Source organism: Camarhynchus parvulus, chromosome 22, assembly GCF_901933205.1.
Source record: "Camarhynchus parvulus chromosome 22, STF_HiC, whole genome shotgun sequence".
NCBI classification, from domain to species: Eukaryota; Metazoa; Chordata; class Aves; order Passeriformes; family Thraupidae; genus Camarhynchus; species Camarhynchus parvulus.
Window position 1 is genome coordinate 4,714,026 of NC_044592.1, and position 15,443 is coordinate 4,729,468.

General features: G+C 63.6%; 3 protein-coding genes across 4 annotated transcripts; 1 reads left to right on the forward strand and 2 right to left on the reverse strand.

Annotated features, from left to right (window-relative positions):
• Nucleotide 1: 1 nt before the first annotated feature.
• On the forward strand, nucleotides 2–2,248 carry LOC115912532 (fumarylacetoacetate hydrolase domain-containing protein 2-like). The gene is made up of 8 exons (XM_030964122.1): nucleotides 2–41; nucleotides 493–674; nucleotides 1,020–1,236; nucleotides 1,315–1,374; nucleotides 1,483–1,642; nucleotides 1,755–1,863; nucleotides 1,933–2,020; nucleotides 2,097–2,248. Exons 2-8 carry the CDS (start codon nucleotides 496–498, stop codon nucleotides 2,157–2,159), a joined length of 876 nt encoding a protein of 291 aa, XP_030819982.1. The 5' UTR covers nucleotides 2–41; nucleotides 493–495; the 3' UTR covers nucleotides 2,160–2,248.
• Nucleotides 2,229–9,266, reverse strand: GPAT2 (glycerol-3-phosphate acyltransferase 2, mitochondrial). 2 transcript variants are annotated; one of them, XM_030964106.1, is made up of 22 exons: nucleotides 9,216–9,266; nucleotides 8,403–8,482; nucleotides 7,691–7,807; nucleotides 7,544–7,617; nucleotides 6,659–6,769; nucleotides 6,409–6,537; nucleotides 5,718–5,817; nucleotides 5,514–5,647; nucleotides 5,339–5,438; nucleotides 5,058–5,264; nucleotides 4,800–4,910; nucleotides 4,512–4,597; nucleotides 4,322–4,416; nucleotides 4,149–4,219; nucleotides 3,830–4,073; nucleotides 3,352–3,500; nucleotides 3,192–3,269; nucleotides 2,954–3,079; nucleotides 2,755–2,875; nucleotides 2,604–2,654; nucleotides 2,448–2,503; nucleotides 2,229–2,368 (listed from the first exon to the last, which is right to left on the reverse strand). In XM_030964106.1, exons 2-22 carry the CDS (start codon nucleotides 8,415–8,417, stop codon nucleotides 2,252–2,254), a joined length of 2,292 nt encoding a protein of 763 aa, XP_030819966.1. In that variant the 5' UTR covers nucleotides 8,418–8,482; nucleotides 9,216–9,266; the 3' UTR covers nucleotides 2,229–2,251. The 2 variants fall into 2 exon arrangements, with proteins under 2 accessions (XP_030819966.1, XP_030819965.1); XM_030964105.1 differs by having other exon boundaries at nucleotides 3,830–4,219.
• Nucleotides 9,267–10,490: 1,224 nt separating this feature from the next.
• ELMOD3 (ELMO domain containing 3) lies at nucleotides 10,491–14,712 on the reverse strand (the record flags this gene model as incomplete). Its single annotated transcript, XM_030964103.1, is given in 11 exon segments — nucleotides 10,491–10,654; nucleotides 11,141–11,268; nucleotides 11,769–11,845; nucleotides 12,332–12,470; nucleotides 12,873–12,948; nucleotides 12,951–12,965; nucleotides 13,049–13,171; nucleotides 13,761–13,884; nucleotides 13,990–14,081; nucleotides 14,287–14,349; nucleotides 14,634–14,712. Coding segments are annotated over 11 exon segments (1,080 nt in total), but the record flags the coding sequence as incomplete, so codon positions are not given.
• Nucleotides 14,713–15,443: the final 731 nt, after the last annotated feature.

Consider the following 15,443-nt stretch of genomic DNA (forward strand, 5'->3'; position numbering starts at 1 on the left):
GGCCCGCAGCACCCCCTGGCGGAGCGGGGCAGGAGCGGCGCGTGAGGCCCCGGGAACGGGGGGTCCCTGAAAACGGGGGAGTGGCCGGGATCGGGGGGATCCCCGGGATCCGGGCTCTGTGGGAATGGGGGGGATATCCCCAAGATCAGGGGCATTCCCGGGATCGGGGGAGTCTCTGGGAATGGGGGGATCCCTGGGATCGGGGGCACTCCCGGGACCGAGGCTCTGTGGGATAAATGTTGGGGATCCCCGGGATCGGGGCTGTGCGGAACTCGGGACTGGGGGCATTGTGGGGTCGGTGCAGAATCCCTTGGGGTCGGACTGAGTGGGTGAGAAACGGGGGGGATCCCCGGACTCCGGGTTTGGGCAGGACCGGGGGGACCCCTGGACTGAGGGAATCGGGGCTGGGGGGACCGGCAGCGCATCCCCGGGACTGCGGGGGGTTCTGGGGGTCCCCGGGGAGGGGGATTCACGCCGGGCCCGGTGCCGCAGGGGATGCGCGGGGCGCTGCGCCTGGTGCGGTTCCGGGGGGCCGCGGGCGGGGGGCCCCGGCTCGGCCTGGAGGAGGCGCCCGGGGGGGACCTGGTGGATCTGAGCGCGGCCGAGCCGGAGCTGCCCCGGTCCATGCGGGAATTCCTGGAGATCGGCCCCCGCGGGCTGGAGCTCGCCCAGAGGTGCGTGAGGCCAACGGGGACCCCCAGCGGTGCGGGAGCCCCCAAAAGGAGAGGGAGCCCCAAAACGGGGGTGTCCTCATGGATCCCCCCAGGAGGGACCACCCAAATCTGCCTGCTGCTCCGGATGACCCCACAGTGGGCCACCCCAACAGCCGGCCCCCCAAAGGGGTGGGAATTCCAAACCATGGGTGACCCCCATGATGTGTGACCTCCAAGAGAGCCGGACCCCAACGCGGGGCCCGAAGCAGAGTCCCTAAAACACCGCTGACCCTCCTGGAGAGCCCCAGGAGCGCGTCCCCGATCGGGGGGTGCCCCAAGCGCCCCCCGTGCGCCGTGTCCCCGCAGGGCGCTGCGCTCGGGGCAGCACCGCGTGCCCCGGGGGGCTGCGCGGCTGCTGGCGCCCGTGGGGGACCCGCAGAAGGTGATCTGCGTGGGGCTCAACTACCACGACCACTGCCGCGAGCAGGCGGCCAAGGTCCCCAGGGAGCCCCTCATCTTCAGCAAGTTCCCCAGCGCCATCGCCGGGCCCTTCGATGACATCGTGCACCCGCAGGACACCAGCGTGGGTAGCCGGGGTGCCCCGGTGTCCCCCCGTGGGACAGCCCCCGGCGCGGCGCTCCCAGCCCCTCTGTCCCCGCAGGAGCTCGACTGGGAGGTGGAGCTGGCTGCCGTCATCGGGAAGAGGGGGCGGCACATCGAGGTACCCCCGCCCTCCCCGCCTCGGGGCTCCCCAGGAGTGTCCCCTCTCGGTGTCCCCGCCTCGGGGCCCCCCCGGCCCTGTCCCCGTGACTGTCCCCGCTGTCCCCAGGAGTCGGTGGCCCTGGAGCACGTGCTGGGTTTCACGGTGGCCAACGACGTGAGCGCCCGGGACTGGCAGAGGCGCAACGGGCGGCAGTGGCTGCTGAGCAAAACCTTCGACACCTTCTGTCCCCTGGGGCCGGCCATTGTCACCAGGGAGGCGGTGCCAGGTGCGACAGGGACACCGGGACCGTGACCCTTTCTCAGCCAGCGCAGCCCCGTGTTTCCTCCCACGGTGGGGGCACGGTGGCCCTGTCCCCATGTCCCCCGTGTCCCCTGCAGATGTGCACAACCTCTGGATCCGCTGCAGCGTCAACGGGCAGCGCATGCAGGACAGCAACACCCGGCACCTCATCTTCGGGGTGCCCGCCCTCGTGGCCTGGGTGTCCCGGTAGGAACGGGGGGCCCTGGGCACCCCCAGAGCCCCGGGGGCCGTGGCTGACAGCCCCTGTGCCCCCAGGTTTGTGACACTGGTCCCTGGGGACGTCCTGCTGACGGGGACCCCCGCGGGAGTGGGGCTCTTTCGCCAACCGCCCGTTTTCCTGAAGGTGAGGGGAACTGGGGGCTCGGGGGGGACACGGGGACCCCAGTGGGGACAGGTGCCACCGCGCCCCTCCCTTGCAGCCCGGTGACGAGGTGCAGTGTGAGATTGAGGAGCTGGGCACCATCTGCAACAGGGTGGTGTGACGGTGGAGAGGAGCCCCAGGACCCACCTCCCCCAGGGGGATCAATAAATCCACAAGCCTCTGCTCTCTGTGCCCTGTTTATGGGTCTGGGGGCTACAGCTGGGTGAACTGCTGGATGAAGGCTGCCAGCCTCTCCCGGCTGGAAGCAGACTGGAAGGGCTGGGAGAGCTGCAGGGCGGGTCCCGTGGGGGTCTGCAGCTCCTCCAGCACCTGGGGGGGGCAGCGAGGTCAGGAGGGGAGGGAGGGGGCAGCAAAAAGCTGGAGAGGGGGCTGGGGGAGCTGTGCTTACCCCCATGTCCTTGAAACTCTGCAGGGAGCTCAGGGCCAGGCTCCTGTCGGGGTACCCTGTGGGGAGAGAGACCCCCGGGGAACCCCCAAATGCACCTCAAGGACCCTCAGCCTGGCTCGGGGGTCACTGAAGCAAGACCCCCCCACTGTGACTCACCATCCTCATCCTCGGCCAGGAATTCCAGCAGTGCCTCCACGTAGTCCTGCTCTGCAGTGGGGAGGGGGGTCAGATCCCACCTCTGGGGCTGCAGCCGTGCCTCAGTGTCCCCAGGGAGTCCCAGGGGCTTCCCCAGGCTGGGGGGTCCTACCGGGCTGGGGCCAGGGGGGTCTCTGCAGGAACTCCACGGCGCGGCCGTAGGTCAGCAGCACGGGGCTCAGCAGGCGGCAGAGGAAGAGGAGGAAGCCGGGGAAGCCCTGGGGCTCTTGGAGCTGTGGGGGGGTACACGGCCAGGTTTGGGGGACACCGCGCTCCCCCCAGCCCCGGGGGCAGTGGGGGACCCCCAGTACCTTGTAGCACTGCTTGGGGACGCCGTGCTCGCCGTCGCTGTCGCTGTCATCCGTGAAGAAGCCCAGGGACTGTCCCCGCCCGAGGTGCCGCGGGGCCACGTCACAGCCCCAGCGCTCGCCCTCTGCCTGTGGGGACAGCAGTGCCACCCACCCTGCCCCTGTGCCCCACGGGGGGACAGCAGTGCCACCCACCCTGCCCCTGTGCCCCGGGGGAGCCCTGGGGAGGGGGGTCACCCACCTCCTCCTCCTCCAGCAGCCCCCCAAGGATGAGCTTGTCCAGGATGTCCAGGCTGTGGCAGTCGGGAGGCCGGCAGGGCTGGGGACACAGCGCAGGGGTGACAGGCCAGCCCGGTGTCCCCAGCTGGGCTGGGGGTGACAGGCCAGCCCCGTGTGCCCACCTGGAGCCCCAGCAGGGTGGGGGGCAGCAGCTGCAGCAGCTCCAGGATCTTGTGGAGCAGCTCGTCCCGGCTCAGCACGATCCTGGTGAGGCTGGAGGGCGGCCCCAGGATGGGCAGCACCTCCAGCAGCAGGGCACGGATGGCACAGGCTGAGGGGACAGGGCTGTCACCAGCTGCAGAGTCACTGAATACCCCAGTGCCCGTGACCCCTGGCATCCCCACTGCCCAGGGTCAATAATCCCCCGCATGCCCAATTTCCCCAGTGCCCCTTACCCTGGGGGCACTGAATCCCCCATGTCACCATCTCCCTGCTGTCCCAAATCCCAATGTCACTGACAATATAAACACCCCTGGCTGTTCTCCAGCCTGCAGCCACCACCCCTTCCCGGTGTCACCCATTCCCCCAGTGCCCCTGGGCCCCGGTGTCACCCATTCTCACACATCCCTGCTCCCTGGTGCCGCCGCTGTCCCCACTCACCGCCCACGGCCTCCCCGGCCAGCTGGTGCCGGACCCCCCCTGCCAGGCGTCCCAGCCGCGCCCGGGCCGAGGCCTGGGGGGGCTGCAGCAGGCGCAGGGGGGGCTGCAGCAGGGGCTGCAGCAGGTGCAGGCTGTGCCCCAGCAGCGCCCGCAGCTGCCCCGAGAAGCCCACGGCCCGGCCCCGCAGCAGCAGCTGCTCCAGCAGCTCCGAGAAATCCCACATCAGCCGGGGCAGCAGCACCACCTGGGGACACAGGGGATTCCCGCTGGGAATGCTGCTCTGGGGGCAGAGAGCGTGGAACCCAAACCCTTCTCCCACCTCCTGGTGCCTGTGCAGCAGCAGGGCTGCGGTGATCCCCACGGCCGTGACAGCAGAGCAGGCTCTGGAATCTGCAGCGGGACAGGAGCACTCGTTGTCCAGGGGGGATTTACCTACCCCCCATTCCTGAGCAGAGAATGCCATCCCAAGGGACGCAGGGACCCCCCCCTCACCGCTCAGCGCGTGCAGCCCCAGCGCCGTCACCAGAATCTCCTCTTCAGTCCCCAGAGTGGGACCCGAATTCCCCACACTCCCCACGTCCAGCGGGCTGGGAAGTCGGGATGAGAGGGGTGAGGAGAGGGCTGGGGGCAGAGATGCCAGGGCAAAGGGGAACGCTGCCCCCCAAGGGGCTCAGCTCCTCACCGCCTGCCCAGGATGGTGGGAAGCAGCAGCTGCTCCGGGGGACTCCCTCTGAGGATGGGCCCCACCAGGTTGTTGTCCAGAAATTCCTGGGGATGAGGGTGAAGCAGCCTGTGGGTGCTCACAGCCCTCAGCACCAGGAGCTCACCCTGGATCCCCAGGGCTGGGAGCAGCACAGACATCCCCAGGATGGATTCCAGCTCCCCCCGGGCAGCCCAAAGCCCAGCAACACCCCAGGAAGGGTGTCCCAGTGCAGGGTGGATGCAGGGGATGGATCCACAGCTGGCGTACCCGTAAGGAGAAGGGCTGAGAGAAATCCACCTGGGCACAGCCACGGCGCTGGCAGCACAGGGCCCGGAACGCTGCCCGCAGACACGAGCCCAGCCCCAGGGGCTCGGGGGGCTGCCACGACAGGGCATCCAGGGCTTAGTGGCAGACTGGGGGGATGCCACCCCCAGGGATGCCCCCAGAGACCTGGGCCATGCCTCTCCCTAGGCATCTCCCCAGGGACTGAGGGGAGCGCTGCTGAGCCCCCTGAGCCCCTCTCACCGCTCCAGCCTGCTCCAGCCTGCCCGGGGCCACGTCGTAGGCGATTCCCACCGGGACCAGCAGGGCGTCGGGCACGGCCCCGGCGCGCAGCGCCCGCAGCAGGCGGAGCAGCCAGCGCCGCGCGGGCTCCGCCAGCCGCAGGAACGCCGACGGCTCCTCCAGGAACAGCACCAGCGGCTGGCGGCTCCGCAGCACCTCCTGCACGTACTGGGGACACACCGGGGCTACTGGGAGCGGCCAGCACCTCCCCGAGGGCTCCAGGGGGATTTTTCAGCACCTACCGCGTCCAGCACGGCCCCTGGGAGCCCCTCATCTCGCTCACTCCATGTTGGGGCCATTCCTGAAGGCAGGAAAATCCCTCCCAGGCGTTGGAGCAGGGACCTGGTGAGGGCAGGACACCGTGGGCACCCCTGCATGGCCCTGGATCCTCTGGGAGCATCCCTGGTGCTGCCTTACCTCAGGCGAGGGCTGGTCCCGGTGCTCACGGCCACCCTGGGCAGCCCCACGCCCTGGGACAGCAGGAGGAAGGAGAGCAGGGGCCCGTCCAGCGGGGACTGGTGGCTGCACAGGAACACCAGCGGCACCTCGGGCTGCAGGGGAGGCATCCCGGGTGAATTCCTGGCGTTCCAGGGCCGGGGAGGGCCGGGCCGGGCTCCCTACCGTCCTGGCAGCTCGCAGCACCATCTCCAGCTGCCCCCGGTGCAGCTGCACGCCCAGGAACACGCGGGTCAGGAGCTTGGGGAGCAGCCAGTGGCACAGCCTGCGGGAAAAATGGCAATGAGGAACTCTGCCAGGGACAGGGCTGCCCCAAAACCCCAAAATCCCTGCTCAAAACTCCCACTTTTATCACACGTCAAAGGTTGGGTGTGATGAGACATCCTCCTTTCCACTGGCAACCAGAGCTGCCACTGGGAATCCTGCATTATTCTGCATTCCCTCCATCTTCCTGTCCCACTTTGGGATCCCCAAATGCTCTTATTCCCAGGGGAATACCTGCCCTTTAACAGCTCAAAAGTACTCTTTATTCCCACTGGGTCAGACAGGCAATAAGGCCCCAAATCCCCAGCTGTCAGTGATGGGATGGGAAAGGGAAAAGGAAAGTTTTCTCTGCTTCCATCCCTCCTGTGGGGTTTGGATTTTTCCCACTCCAGTTCCTCAGAAGGAATTGGGGGAACGGCTCCAGGAGCTAGAGAGGACTCTGAGGGCAGCCAGCCAAAGAATCCCAAAACATCTCCTGAAATATGCCAGCACATCCCCCAGAAGGATCCCAGGAACCACCCAAGGATCCATGTGCACCCCCCAGAAGGATCTGCATCCATCCCCCAAAGCATTTCCCCTCAAGCCCCCTGACCTCAGCAGCAGGGGGGACAGTGGGGCCTGGATTTCCCCCAGGATCTGGCAGATCTCCTCCTTGCAGCACCGCTGGGACCCCTCATCCCCTCTGGGGCCAGGCTCCGGGCTGGAGGCAGCATCCTGCACCCTGGGGAGAGCAGGGCAGCCAGGGGGAGCACCCAGCATCCACGTGTTGGGGTGCAGCGAGCCTCGCTGGGCTCCAGAAGGATCCCCAGGACTGGGGGGCGGCCCCAGCTGCCCCCACCCACCTCGTGCTGCTGCAGATCCGCTCCAGGAGCTCCCCGGGGCTCTCTGCTGGAATTTCCCACTCCCAGGCGGCGAGGAAGCCACAGACCCTCCTGACCAGCCAGCCCCGGAACCTGCAGGGGACACACGGTGACATCCTGGGCATCAGAGCCCCCCCAGCCTGCCTCTCTGCCAGATTCAGGGCATTTCTCCCCATTTCACAGCTGGAAATGTTGAGGCACTGGTGAATTGATGCTTCATGGTGCCCAGCAGGAAGGAAAACTGGGATTCAAACCAGATTTCCCAAATCACGGAAATTTCCCAATCTATCCCCAAATGTGCGCTGAGGGCAGGGTGGGAGGGAGCTCTGGGACATCCCAGAGCATGCTGGAGTGGGACAGGGGAACTGCATTCCCTGTGATCCCAATGGATTCCTCCAAACGTTCCAAAGCTGAAGCTGAGAACATTTGGAACAGAATGGAGGATAATGACCTGACCTGGGAAGGAGAAAAGCAAAAAATGGATAATCCAGGGGTTACTTCCTAAAGGGGAGTGGAGCTAAAGCAATCTGGCACCTCAAAAATGAAAATACCTGGAAATGGCTCTTGCCTAGAGGAAAAGGGGGGATAACCACAATTTTGCCTTTCCTGGTATTTTTCCTTCCGGGGGAAGTGCCTGTTTTCCCTTTTCCCTGCGAGTCAGAGCGAACAACCCTCCACCTCCCTGTTCTTCCCACCAAGACTCCAAATAAAGCCACGACCCCAAACCCCCAATCCCACGACTGCAGCACAGCCCAAACCCCCGGAGCCGCCACTTCCAGCCTCCCAAAACCGATTAACGAGCTCGACTTTGGTGAAACGTGGGGGGAAGAAGTGTTTGTGCAGGACACAGAGCTCCTCGCTGCTCACCGCGTGTCCGCCTCCGTCAGGCGGCTGGCGTCGCGGAACCCCAGAGCCGCCAGCTCCTCGGGGTAGAATCCATCCTGGCAGGGAAAAAACAGGAATAAACCCCGGCAGGAGCAGACCCCGGCACCCCGGGACCCCAAACTCTCCTACCCAGCTCCTGGGGGTGCAGGTCTGGCAGCAGCGCACCGAAACCGGCCGGTGGTACTTGCCCAGGAAGGGGATGAACACGTCCAGCTTGGGGCACGAGGGGCTGAGCCACGTCTGGATCTGCGCGGGGGAAGGAAAATGGGAAAGGGCACCTGGGAATGCCAAATGTGGGAGGATGCACCCCAAAATGTGCTTGTGATGGGGGGGGTTGATGAGTAATGGAAATAATAAAGGAATTTTAGCTGGGACAAGCTGGTGGAACTTCTTTAGTGACTGTGTGGACTGGATCAACCTGGACGCAGGGGAATTAACCTGGCTTTGGGGGATCAGCGCCCTGGCACTGGGTTTTCCCTCCCTCATAGACACAGATCCAGTGGGATCAGCTGGGAAATATGGGCCTGAGGGGGCTCAGGGGTATCTGGGGAGACCCCAAACCCCTCATCAGCCCTTTGCATCCCCACCTCCAGAGTCAAGGGGTACCCTGGAACACTGGGGTTCCAATTCCTTGGCTCCCAAATCGGGATCCCCCTTCTCTTTCTGATGGGTGGGGCTAACAAATTCTATTTCCTTAAAAAATAAGGAGAGGAAAAAAAAAAGCAAATTTGGTTTAAAATGTAGCTGGGAGAGAGGACAAGAAGGGGGAAAATGAGGAGACCCTGGTATGATTTGGAGGGGATTCACAAGGGGCACAGGGGGTCCCTGTGGTGTCACATACCCTGGGGGGTGTCATGGCTGGGAGGTCACCCCCAAACTGGGGAGAAGAGACACTGGTGCTCAAGAGTCCTGGGAAAAATCCTGCAGACACAAACAAATTCTTATGGAATTGGGGATGATTGAGGAGGTTACACACCCCACACTGATCCCTCACACGCCACATTGCCTAGAGGGAATTTGGGGGGTTACACACCCCAGATTCCCTACAGGATCTGAAGGGTTACATGCCCCACCTTCCCTACAGGATTTGGGGGGTTACTCACCCCACACTGACTCCTCACACCCCACATCCCCTGCAGGGTTTGAGGATTTGCCCCTGCCCACCCTCCCGGCCCGCCAGGCCCAGGTCTGGGGGCAGCTCCACCGCACAGGCCCCGTAGCCCGCCGTGGTCCCCCCGGCCCGGCCCCGGCCCCGGCCCCGGCCCCGCTCAGCCCAGCCCGGGGGTCTCTGCCCGGCCCGGGGGTCTCTGCCCGGCCTGGGGGTCTCGGTCCCACCGCCCCGCGGCCTTTGGGGTCACGGCCCCGGCCCCGCTCACCGCAGGCCCGCGCTCCGGCCCCCGCCCGCCCGCCCCCGGGCGGCCTGGCCGGAACCGGGCCCGGCGCCGGCGGAACCGGCCCGGGACAGCCCCCCCACGGCCCGGGGTCCCCGTCACCGCTGCGGACACCGCGCCAGCCCCGCCGTCGCTCCCGGCCTGTCCCGGTCCCGGTCCCCCCAGGGCCAGCAGCCTCCAGGAGCGGTCGCCGCCGCCCCGGGACCACCAGCCCCAGCCCCGTCCCGTGCCCAGCCCTGTCCGTCCCACGGCTCCGAACGCACGGGCTGCACCGGCCCGGAAAGGCCGAAACGGCCTCGGTTCACCTGCGGAGGGGCGGGGGCCTCGCACCTCCGGGACCACCCCTGGAAAAGGCGGAAAGGACAAAAAGGAGAAAGGAGGGGGGAAAAGAGGGAAAAGGCAAACAAACAAACAACAAACTAGGAAAAGGGTGGTGGAGCCTCTTTCCCTTCAAACTTCTTTCTTCCTCATCTTTTTCTTCCTCCTTTTTTCCTTGTCCTTTCTATTTCTTTGTTTTCCCTCCTTTTTTCTTGTCTATTTGGTTTTATTCTCCTTTTAAACATCCTTTTACCTTTTCTCTCATCTTTTCTATCCCCCCCTTATCCCAGATCTCAGTTACCACTCCCAAATGTGTTCCCACAGGTGCAAAACTGTCCCGAACCCCACCACATCTTTGTTCCCCCAAAACACATGAAAGGGATTCCCCCTCCAATTTCCACAATAATTCAAGATCAACGCAACAAACCCCAACTCCAGGGTGCTTTTTCTCCATTTATTTTATTTTTTTTCCATCCAGGAGCATTCCCAGCCCCCAGGAACCATCACCCTCTCAGGGGAGCTGGGGCCACAACGTTCCCCTCTCCCTCAGCTCCCACTTCTCCAAACCCCTCACTTCTCTCCAGATTTGGGCTTTGGGGGCTGCTTTTCCCCATTTTTAGGGGCTGGGGACATTCCCAAGCACTGGCCCTGAGTTCACAGAGGGAATAACCCTTGGAGCTCTCAACCCTCGTTTCTCTCCTCCAGAGCACCTTTTTCACCCCAAAGTGGACTCTGGGCACCCCAGCTCACCTTTCCTTCCCCCACACACAGAGCCCAGTGGCAAATCCAAAACTCTTTTTCCCACCAGATCCCTCGTCTCCCCCTTTAATAACTTTTTTGGGTGCTGACAGCCCACAGTGACCCTGGGGGTCTGACACAGCCCCCAAAGTGGGGGTTACCCATTCCAGGCACTGATGGGGCTGGGATGGGACCCAGGAACCCAGCACCACCTTCAGCTCCACCTGGGGAGGGTCAGGACCCAGGTGGGACCCCAGATTTGGGGTGGGGACAGGGACTATCCCAATGCCAGGCTCATGGAATCCCCTGTTCTACCACCTCCTCCTCCTTTGCTTCCAGAAAATTCCACCTGGAGCAGGCAAAATCCCGGCTCTATGACCTCTCCTGGCCCTTCCCGCGCCCCCAAACCAGGGGAACACCCGTGTGTGTCCCTCCAAGGGCTGATCCACCAGCACAATTCCCTGTGCAGGTCCCAGTCCGCGTCAGAGCAGTCAGGAATCTCCCTCCAGCTCCACCCCAGGGTCACAAATGCTGGTGAAGTGGATCTGGGAGGAGGGAGGGGAGGGAGGCCGAAGGCCACGGCTCAGGTAGGCTTCCAGGGATTTCAGCAGCTGCCTTGGCTTCTTTTTGGTGGATAATTCCAGCTCTGGAAAGGCCAGAGGGGGAAAAGGTTGAGGGGAGCAGACCTGGATGGGGTCAAGGGTCCAATACATCTGATCTCCTGACATTTTCCCTTGGTAAAGGGCAGGCTCGTGCTTTCCTTGGGATGAGGGAGCAGAGTGCCAGCCTGAGCACCCTAAAATTGCAGTGCAGGGAAGATGGGGTGGAGCTGGAGCCCAGCAGCGCCAGCTGGACCCTGATTTCTGAGGGATACACTGCTCCCACTGAGAGCATTCCTCTCTGGAGTAAGTAATTGATGGACAGGGGCTGAGCTATGGCTCCCTGCCTGTGGAGCAGGGAATGTCCCCACATGTCCCCCACCTTGAGCATCCCCCTGGCGTGGAAAATGTGAGGAAAAACACCCCTGGGATAGGGAAAAACAGTGCAAAAACCTCAGTGTGGGGATTAAACAGGGAATGTTTGGACTCCCCCGTGTCAGTGGGCAGGGGAAGGAGCAGCTGTGAAGACAAACCCTTGAGGAAGAAGCCAGCGTTGGCCACGGTGCCGTGCTGCTGCTCCCAGAGGCGCGAGAGGCGCAGGAAGGCGGCGGCGTAGAGGTCGTTGAGCACCCCGATCACCTGCTGCCGCCGGTTGCACTCCCTGCAGGGGCAGCACAGACATTACTGACAATTCAAACTACTGTAAAAGTCATTAAAAACGGGGTTTAGGCCCTGCTGGTCTAGCTAAGCTAGCAATAGGTTGGAAGTTCCCATGCGGAACAGTGTTGGGAGTGAAAAGTCTGTTAACATGGACACCTATTCTTGGAGAAAAATAGAAATCTACACTTCCATTAAAATTGATCTGTCCCATGAGAATCCACTAAGGAAATATGTGAACACTTGTAGATGGAGAGAGTCTTACACACACAGACACTTTTTAACCAATTAATTGATTAGCAAGAAAACCACCAGCCAACTGGAGTTACATGAGAGGTATGTGAAAACTGGATAAAATGAGTTATGTGAATAAAGAATTGGCTTTTCTGCATGAGGAAACTGAGTCCCCTCTGATTATTATTACAGCAGGAGAGGGCTCAGTCCCCTGCTGGGCAGGGGAACAGCCTGGGATGCAGCTTGAGAGCCCAAACCCACCCCGCTCACCGCGAGAGCCGCTCCTCCTGCAGCGCCTGGATGACGATCCGGGTGATGTTCACAGACATGATGCAGAAGGGAAAATTCTGGAAAACAACCACAATCCCAGCATTATGGAAGCTCAGCTGGAAAACCCTCCTCCCCTCTGGCCCTTTGACACTGCATCCATGCATCCACAAATCCACGGGACAGATCCATGGGATGCACGCACTGGGCTAACAGCCCTACAGGCCCAGGCTTGGACGGGTGCTGAAGGCTGAGCCTATCTTGTACCCAGGCTTAAACCCAGACTAAAATGTCTCTACTCGTTCCCATTTTCCCGTTGCCCAACTCTCCAGACTGTTTAACCTGCTCCAAGCCAGTATCAAATCCCTAAAATCCCATTCCCAACATAAAGACAGCTCTGCCCCAGCCTGGATCGGGGCTCTTGGGCACCACCTTCCTCCCCTCATGAGGACAAGGTGGTTCAGCACCCCAAAAATCTCAGAAGAGAAGGTTTTGGTTATTCTGCTTCCCAGAGCATGGGGAATTCCAAGGGAGACCCCCTGGCAGGGAGGAGGGGAAGGTCATGCCTGGGTTTCATGCTGGGAGAGCTGGAAGATCTCCCGTGCCAGCGGCAGCATCCGGGAATCCAGGACAAAGAACAGGATCTGCATCAGCCCCAGCATTCCTGTCCCACGCAGGTCAGTGCCAGGATCCGCACCTGGGAGGGTGAGAGACAGCCTGGATCACCCCCTGCCCCCTCCCCACCTCCGTGGGGTGTTTATTCCCTGTACCCCCTGCCACTGCACTTCCAGAGTCCAGCAATGCTGGGATCCCCCTTCCCTGGGAAAAGCTTGCAGGGCATTTCCCTGATGGGGCCACCACCTCGCTCATGTGGGCATTAACCAGCCCCTGCCCCACCCCACCACTCCCACTCCTCTCCAGGAATTACCAGCTTTTTTAGGAACGTGGTACTGGGATGACCCAGCCAACCACACCAGATGTCGTACTGGGGCCAGTTTTGTTTAATTCTCCTATGGGGAGAGTCTCCAAAGGGACTGAGAGTGCCCCGGGGAATTTTGTAGGGCTATGGACAGGAGTGGGAGGATCGGGGTGATCAAAGCCTGGGATCATTTTTGGGTCCAAGAAGGACACTGAGGTGCTGAAACATGCCCAAGGGAGGCCAGTGGGGCTGGCTCTGGAGCACAGGAGTGCCCGAGGGAGCTGGGATGGAACAGGGAGGTTCCAGGGGAGGTCTGGATGGATTCTGGGGATGTCCCCAGGCAGAGGGGTGCTCCCTGCCCTACCCTGGAAGCCCAGCTCCTCCCAGTGTGCCCCGTAGCGCGGGCAGCCCAGCCTGGAGCGCGTCAGCTGCCGGTAGATGGTCTGCAGGATCCGCATGTGCACCCGCTCCGAGTCATCCAGGGCACCTGCAGGGAGGGAGCCAGCACCTGGCTGCTCACAACACCCCTGGCAGCTGTGACCAACCCCTCAGTGCCCCAACAACACCCCTTGGCCCCAGAAATGCTCCTTGGTGCCTGAAAAAACATCCTCCAAAAAGCCCCCTTGTTACCTGAAAACGCCCCTTGGCACTGTAAAACCCTCAGCAGCCAAACCCATGCCCCATGGAACCCTAAAAATGCCCCGTTTCTCAAAAATACCCCTCAGCACCCAAAAGATGCCTCTTGGCGCTCAAAAGACCCCAAACTCACCCCTCAACACCCTGAAAAAGTCAGAAAATGTCCCTCAGTGCCTAAAACCAAACCCTCACCCTCACAGCACCTAAAAAGCACAGCTTGGCACGTTAGAAACCCCTTCGATGCCCAGAAAAGGCCACTCCCCCGGACCCACAGGCGTAGGGTTCCCATGTGTGTGTGCCCCCCTCATGCCAAGGGTGCGGGTGATTCCCACCCCACTCCCCCCGGACTGAGGGGCAGGAGGGCCGCGGAGCCAGGGCTGTGCCGCGGGGAGCGGGGATGGGATCCAGCGGGGCACCGAGGGCACCCCGGGGCCACTCACACTGTGCCATGGCCAGCGCCAGCTCCTGCTCCCCGCGGAGCTGCGGGCGGAGCCGGGGCGGCCCGCGGAGGCAGCGCAGCAGGGCAGCCAGGATGCCGCGGCGCCCCGGGGCCCGGGCCGTGCCCTGCGGGAGAGAGGAGAGCCCGGAGCGCTCAGGGACGCGGCCCGAGGCGGGGCAGGGGCCGGTGCCCCTCTCCCGGTAAGGAGCGGAGCCGGAGCCCGGCCGTACCCGGCTCGAAGGGAGCTCCGCGCTCTGGAAGTGCTGCAGCGCCTCAGTGAAGGAAATCGGAGGGGGGGCCGCGCCCGAGGTGCCCCCCAACCCTGCAGGGAGGCAGGGAGCGGGTCAGACCTCCACGGAGCCCTGGTTTCACCCCGAATTAACCCCGGTTCCAGGAGAAGGAAGCCGTGGGGCACAAGGGGAAAAAGGAACCTCCCGCCCCCTCCCTCCCCTCCATCCCAAATAACGCCCCCGCTTCGCCCTCACCCGTCCGCGGCTCCTTTCCCCCTTCCCAGTTAGTCCCAGTACCTGACTGGATCTCTTCCAGAGCCTCCCACTCCTCCTGGGCCTGGCGCTGCTCCTCGCTGATCCCTGCGCGAGGGAAGGGGTGCCGGAGTCAGAACTGGGGGGCAGGCACGGAGTGGGGGGCTGCCCCCAGCCCCGCTCAGTACACCCTGGGGCTGTGTTTCCTCTTTTCCAAATAAAATCCCAACCGGTGCCACCCCACAAGGCTTGTCTTTTGTGAGTTAGGGGAATGATCTGGGACCAGACGGATTTGACCAAGACACCGCCCCTGCCTGATCCCTGGGGGCTCGCAGGTGACTTTCCCACCAGGAAACGCCAGGACCGATCCACGGGAAGCAGGAAAAGCTCACCAGGCGCTGGGGGCTGCCCCTCTGCGAGCACCAGCTCCTGCAGGACACCTCCCTGCCCCAGAGCTGGAATCTGAGGGGGACAGAGGGAACAAACACAGCGTCACCCCCGCGGCAGACCCCAAACTCCGGCCCACCCCCGATCCCAAGCTTTCCCCCCAGGGAACAGCCCCCGTGCCCCCGGGCCGGCGGCTCAGGCCCCTTCAGGGAGGGTCTGCACCCTCAGGAGGATTTTATGTGCTTGTAACGGTAGAAATGGAGCAATGGGGGGAAGAGGGGGGCCGGCCCCTGAGGTGGGGGGTCCCGCGGTCTCGGCTGCGGGGGCTCCGGCCGGACACGCTCGGGACGGGACTTGCCGGGGGCACAACGCGCTGCCGCTCCTCCGGCCGCTCCGAGCCCGCTGCGCCGCTCATGGCCTGCGGGAGAGAAGGGCACCGGCTGGTGGGAACGGGGGCGTCCCAGCGACTGACACCCCCTCAGGACCCTCCTGCTGCCCTCGGCGCCCCCAGCCCCTCGGGCGCCCGTTTGAGCCCCTCAGGAGCCCACTCCAGCCCCTCAGGACCCCTTCCAGACCCGTTCCAGCCCCTCAGGAGCCCGTTCCAGACCCGTTCCAAACCCGTTCCCGCTCCAGCCCCTCTGACCCCTCAAAAGCCTTCAGCTCCCCCAGCCCGAGGCCGCCGCACTGCGCAGGCGCGGCCGCGCTGTACCCCGGGAGCTGTAGTCCGCACCTCCGCCCGCTAGGGAGCGCACGCCGGACTACAATTCCCGGCGGGCACCGCGCGACGCGGAAACGGAGGCACGCGGGGCGGGGCG